Source organism: Danio rerio, chromosome 2 (genome assembly GCF_052040795.2).
Source record: "Danio rerio strain M-AB ecotype USA chromosome 2, GRCz13ab, whole genome shotgun sequence".
NCBI lineage: Eukaryota > Metazoa > Chordata > Actinopteri > Cypriniformes > Danionidae > Danio > Danio rerio.
This window is the reverse complement of record NC_141022.1, coordinates 3,410,743-3,417,500: the sequence shown is the minus strand read 5'-3', so window position 1 is coordinate 3,417,500 and position 6,758 is coordinate 3,410,743. Positions and strand designations below refer to the sequence as shown.

Below are 6,758 nucleotides of genomic sequence, written 5' to 3'. Positions count from 1 at the left end.
TTGAAAATATTTACACTTCAATATTGTACCCGTTTAATTCCCTCTCAAATCTTCATTTTTAAATGTTATTAAGGGTTAAGATAAGTAAATATATAACAAAATACTAATATACTAATACTATACTGTGTTTTAACCTTTCTGTACTGAAGTACCTGATTAAATCTTGTGGTGATTGAATAGTTGTAATAAAAGAACTATAGCAATACAAACAAATTACCCAATACTGTAGTTTCTACTACATACTGTACTGTATATTATACTACAATACGCCAGTTTACAGCTTACAAAGTACTTTAAATATACATCGGGAAAATTAGTATTGAACATATCACCATTTTTCTCAGAAACCACATTTCTAAAGGTGCTGTTGACTTGAAATGACACTGAATGTTGGTAACAACTAAATAAATCCATATATATGCAAAGAAAACAAATCTAATTAGTTTACAAGTTAAGTTCTGCGTAATAAAATGAAATGATTGATGCACAGAAAAAGCGTTGAACACATGAAGAAAGTGAAGGCAGTGAAAGCCCAGACAGCAGGTGAAATCTCTCTGTAGTTTTTCAGGAACCCTCTGCCCTTCCTCAGTGTAATTGAATATCAGCTGCTTTAGTCCAATATCTACATTAAATCACGGCCAAGGAGACTCTCAAATACTTTCAGAGAAAGAAAATCAAGCTGTAGAATGGCCCAGCCAATCACCTGACTCGAGTCCAATAGAGAATACAAAATAAAGCTCAGATTTGATAGACGAGACCCACAAAAGCATCAAGATTTTAACCAAATCCTTTAATATAAGATGTTAAATACATTTCAGTTGTTCAGTGGGGTTTTTACCAAAAATCTTCTTAAAGCCTTAATTCTTCCATTGGTTATTTTAACAATTTATCATGGCATACTGTCAAAAGTGGGACAAATGAGTTCATATAGGGACCAAATTCTAGACTCAAATTCAGAAGGGACGTGGGTCTTTCAAACCACCCGAACCCCCCCCCCCCCCCCCCCCCTACGGCCTTGATCAGCCACATATGATCATATCCCAACGAGTATCTCATTTGTCATATTAAAATTGACACTATAGACTGTTTTTGTAATAACAATAGTAATAATAATTACTTACATTTACACAGTGCTTTTCTGGACACTCAAAGCACTTTTTTTTTGGGGGGAAATCACCTCATCCACCACCAGAGTGCAACCTGGATGAAGTGAGGGCAGCCATATTGCGCCAGATGCACACCAGCTGGTTGGTGAGGAGGACACAAAGTGTTGAAGACAATGTGATATGGGAATGGTTAAGAGGCCTTGATGGACAGAGACCAGTAGATTTGGCCAGGATGCCAGGGTTAAACCCCTACTCTTTTTCGAAGGACATTCTGGGATTTTTAACGACCACAGAGAGTCAGGACCTCGGTCTCATGTGAAAGACGGCACTCACTGAGCACTATAGAGTCCCCTTCACTATACTGTTAGGACCCACACAGACCGCAGGTTAAGCGCCCCCTGCTGGCCTCACTAACACCACTTCACAAATTTGTGTTCACACATGTCAATAAACAGAATATAAAGCATAATTAAAGCAGGCAGACAGAACACACAGGTCATCGCTGATAGATAAAGATATGTTTATTGACACATATCCATCAGTGCGGCCTCCAATGCAACCGAACATGCAGTACATCCACGACAACAGATCATAGTTCCAGTGCTTATTTAACTGAACACGCATGTACAAAAAAACCCATGATGGATCACTGAGGAGGTATTCGTCATCATATCGTTTGAGAATGTACACTGAAGGACACTATTTCAATGGGAAGATGGCGGATTTGATTTTGTAATATATATTTGTTTTTACGAAAATAGCAGGACATGTTGCCCATCATCATGTACATGTGAACTTTGGTCGACAACATTTAAGACATGCAATAGATGCTCCGCCCTTTCTAGGTTCTGATAAAAATAAAAATAAAGGATCACACCGTATTAGATATGCTCGTTTTCTTTCGAAGTATGATAATAGCAAAGATCCACTGGAGAGAAACTCGGATATGGCAGTAAAATTGTTATCCAAAAAGGCACTAGGTGAGCCAAACGCTACGGCTGTTTAGTCTACAAATAAATTACAATTCAAAACAGTGCAGTTACATTTGTTAACTTAATGTTTTCCTCTTTTGAAACATTTATCTATGAGTCAAATGTAAGGCAACAAATTACAAAAAGATATGAATATTACAGAAAACAATGTACCCGATGAACACACACCGACACAAAAACGCTTCCGTGGTTTTCATGACAGTTTAAGCCTCCTGATGCCATCGAGATGGCTTGGAGACTCCAAAAAGCGATGATGATAATGACAAATATGATAATATGATGCATAGATGTAATTACTCTCCATGCTCCGCTTAAAAAAACCCCAAAAATCTCCCCTCAGAAACTCTCAGTACCCAACAGTTTGTCCCAAACCTAAATCATTTTCCACAGAGACTTTGAGGGACAGAATAAGGCAACCAGAGTCCGTCAGAAGGCGGCGTCGGAGTGGATTAAAGAGGAAATAGTTTGAAAACCAAAACAAAAAGACCCTTTCATGGTCCCAAATTTCCCCTTTATTGTGTCGTCCGAACAGAACAGCTGATAGTTTCCTTCCCAAGATGTGAAAAGACGTCAAAGCTTTTCCTCTGGACAGAAGGAGATGTAATGTGGGAAAATAGAGAAAGATGGCGCCAAAAAACCTCCATGATGTCTTTGTGAAACGCGAATCTCGGATTTCCAGCACCAATTACAGTCTTTTCTTAAACTGGTTTGTGTGAAATGCAACTTTAAAAGGTTAATTCAAAGTTTTGTTACGTGTTTTTTTTTTTTCTGTTTTTCGTGTGAGGTTTTTGCAGAGGACAGTACAAAATCCCAATTTTATCCAGAAGTTCAGATGGTTAGCTGGAAGAAAGAAGAGAAAGAAAACAACTCTAGAAAGTGTACATGTAGAATCACTCTGAATGCAGATCCCTGTTAAAGGCAGTTTTATATGATTGACACACACCCACACACGCGTTTTAAGTTAGGATGTGACAGGAACACAACACACACATTTAACCGCAGTAAAGTATTTTACATGAAGTAAATGAAGCCTGTCAAATTAAACAGATCTTTAAAGAGATTTTTTTCACTTCATATCAAGATTACTGCATGTTATAGTATTGAGTTTGGAAATCTGAAAGGAAAATGTTATTAATTTGTCCTGCAATATGGAATAGTTTTACATTTTTTACAGTATGATATTAGTGTCATATATGGATTTAAATCCACATAAAACAAAGGCTGTACAACAAATAATAGCATTTTGTAACAATATTTAGCACATAATAATCGATTATATACATTCTTCCTGTTTATCTCACAACAATATTGTTTAAGTAATGACAAATTTGTGGATAATTTGGGAGTTGTGGTGAAATATCTTTTGAGAAATCGATTCTACATTTATTCTTGGATTTTCAAAATGCATCGCTGTTTTCTCTTGAATCAGTTAGGAGCCTTATATTTTTAATTTCATTAAATCATCAACTTTATTAATGAGTGTTTTACGTTCGAGTGGTTTGTTTAAGGATTGTCAGAGCACGGCTGTTTGTTAAGAATACAGAATTATCAATGACAATTAATGCAGAATTATTTCTCGATTCACAATGTCTCAGTCCTTGCCTAGAGCACCCTTAAAAACTAGCCTAGAGCGCCGTCTGATGTAAAACACTAGCCTAGAAAGCCGTCTACTGTTAAAAACACGTCTAGAACGCCGTCTGCTATTAAAAACTAACCTAGAGCGCCGTCTACTGTAAAAAACAAGTCTAGAGCGATGTCCGCTGTTAAAAGCAAGTCTAGAGTGCCGTCCGTTGCTAAAAAGTAGCCCAGAGCAGCGTATGCTGTTAAAAACTAGCCTAGAGCGCAGTCTATTGTAAAAAAAAAAAGACAGAGCGCCATCCACTGTTAAAAACCAGCCTAGAGCAACGTCTGCTGTTAAAAACTAACCTAGAGCGCCATCTACTGTAAAAAAAAAGACAGAGCGCCATCCACTGTTAAAAACTAGCCTAGAGCACCGTCTGCTGTTAAAAACAAGTCTAGAGCGCCATCTGATGTTAAAACTAGCCTAGAGCGCCGTCTTCTGTTTAAAAAAGTCCTAGAGCGCTGTCTGCTGTTAAAAACAAGCCTAGAGCACCATCTGCTGTAAAAAAAGACATAGAGCGCCATTCACTGTTAAAAACTAGCCTAGAGCGCCGTCTGCTGTTAAAAACAAGTCCAGAGCGCCGTCTGCTGTTAAAAACTAGCCTAGAGCGCCCTCACCTGTTAAGAACAGTCTTAGAGCGCTGTCTGCTGTTAAAAACAAGCCTAGAGCACAGTCTGCTGTAAAAAAAGACAGAGCGCCATCCACTGTTAAAAACTAGCCTAGAGCGCCGTCTGCTGTTAAAAACAAGTCCAGAGCGGCATTTGCTGTTAAAAACTAGTCTAGAGTGCCGTCTGCTGTTTGAAAACTAGCCAAGAGCACCCTCTGCTGTTAAACACTAGCCTAGAGCGCCGTCTGATGTTAAAAACAGTCCTAGAGCGCCGTCTGCTGTTTAAAAACTGGCCAAGAGCACCTTCTGCTGTTAAACACTAGCCTAAAGCGCCGTCCCTTGTTAAAAACTATCCTAGAGCACAGTCTGCTGTTAAAAACTAGCCTAGAGCACCATCCCTTGTTAAAAACTAGTCTAGAGCACCGTCTGCTGTTAAAAACTAGCCTAGAGCGCCGTTCGCTGTTAAAAACTAGCCTAGAGTGAAGTCCGCAGTTAAAAACTCAAAGAGTAATCAGAGATGCATTTTGAAAGTCTCACGCAGAATCGATTTCAAGCTGTTTTTGTCACAGCTCTAGATAACTCACATGTAAATATAATTTTTAATAAGAATAAAGTAAACAAGAAGGCCGACACTAACTTTGCCTCATCACTAGATATGAGCAGATGCGTGATGCATCCTAAATATATGAATGATACAAATTAGCCGTCAAAATAGTTATATTGTGTTGTTACGTCCTGACTGATACAGAAGCAGATATATTCACACTCAGCAAGGTGTACTTAATAACAAATCAAACAGTCAAGCTGTCAACAAAGTCGCTCCATTTACTTCATGTCAAAATACTTCCATCAGATTTCATGAACATCACCTCTTCATACCATCATAGAAGGATGAAGACAGAGAAACTTTGATAAGCTTGTATTAAATTGACACTCTAGTCAGATATTTGTCTACATTAAAGTTTACTGAATGCCAATTCCCAAGTCAAGAGCGTCTTTTCTTGCAGATGAAAATAACTTAAGAGCGGGAAAGCCCACAGAGCCTCAGTCCAGCTCAAGTAAAGTCCCTCTGAATGGGGTATATGCACAGGGACTTTTAATTTTCAGTCAGCCAGCAAAAGCACTTCCTGTGAACTGTCATGCCATTATAAACTCACCACATTTAAGATCTAGTTTGTTTAAAAATCAGCAATCACTGTCTGATTGAGATACGATAGAAAAGCGCATCTTAAACTGCATTAAATTCAATTAAATCTTTAAAATATGGACATTTATTTTACCACACTATTTTCAATGGAGTTATAGTGCTCGCCTGCTGCTACTGACAGCACTTCTATACATGGCTTTTCATCTAATTTCACGCCTAAACAACAAAATCAATGCTTAAATCAATTTAACTGCTTGTATTTGAATGAAATGATGCTGTAAAAGTAACCTAGTGAAACTGAAAATAGCCACATTAACCTTACGGGTGCCTGAAAACTATTGCTGTGCATATAGCCCGTTGCCCAAACACTGGTAAAGTTTTCAAAGGAAAGAATTTGCCGGTTCAAGAAAGTCATAAGAAAAGAAGAGTCCTCCAAAATAAAAGTCCCCACAGTTAAGCCTCAATCTAACAGATGGAGCGCTGGACTACAGCATTGCACAGTAAAGGTGTTGGGAAGCTGAATGATGTGGTCAGCATGTGCTGGAGGTTGTGTCTGCAGCCTGGAGAATGGACTGTGCCCTGCTATGAGATTAGATAATATAAAGATAAAGATGTAAGATCATCTATAAAGATTGGATATAAGTGCTATAACAGCCCGTCACCACACTGCACTGCATTATAGCCTTCAGTAGCACAATTACAATCAGAAATACTCCAGTCATATTTCACCCCAAATATCAAGATATATCCAAAATATACAGCTCAAGTCAGACTTATTACTTTAGAAGTTTTAGATTTTCCCCCAAGTGAGGAGACTGTTTTAACATTTTAATACATAATAGATTTAATGACTGATTTCTTTTACCTTTGCTTTATTTTGTTTGTTTACAATCACTCAAAACATAGCTGACCTTGTTTGCATTCTATATATTAAATCATTTATTAATTAAATAGCATTCACTACCTGATTATTGTCGCCTATCTAAGTTTTAGGAAGAACAGATAACAACTTGACTTTTAGTTGATCATCTGGTATCGGATGTGGCTAATGAGAAAGGCAAAGGCCTCTAGATTATTATGCTTATTTTACCACATTAAAACATGGTCATGCCTTGATCTTTAATGATTTCATTAGGACAGTAAGATCTGACTCTACTTAGACAAAAGTCTCATTACTGAACAGAAATAATGTCCAGTATAGAATATAAAGTCCTGCTGCAGTGGAGACAGAATGAATATTGTGTCTGACTCCATCATGAGCTTGAAGGTCTGCATCCATACATCT

The 6,758-nt window shown here is 37.8% G+C and overlaps 2 protein-coding genes across 4 annotated transcripts in view; both read right to left on the bottom strand.

The window, feature by feature from the left end:
• eif2b5 (eukaryotic translation initiation factor 2B, subunit 5 epsilon) overlaps positions 1–6,758 on the bottom strand; it is a 393,495-nt gene that overhangs the window by 19,386 nt on the left and 367,351 nt on the right. The gene's annotated exons all lie outside the window — the stretch shown is intronic.
• The window catches only part of rock1 (Rho-associated, coiled-coil containing protein kinase 1), an 81,782-nt gene continuing 76,629 nt past the window's right edge, over positions 1,606–6,758 (bottom strand). The window contains exons 33-34 of one of the 3 annotated variants that reach the window (XR_015477480.1): positions 4,647–6,055; positions 1,606–4,554 (exon numbers count right to left, since the gene is read on the bottom strand). Coding sequence is in view for 2 of the 3 variants with exons in the window: in XM_087238672.1 (XP_087094798.1) it covers positions 6,004–6,055 (52 nt within the window). In the remaining variant the exon portion in view is untranslated. 3 annotated transcript variants of the gene reach the window in all.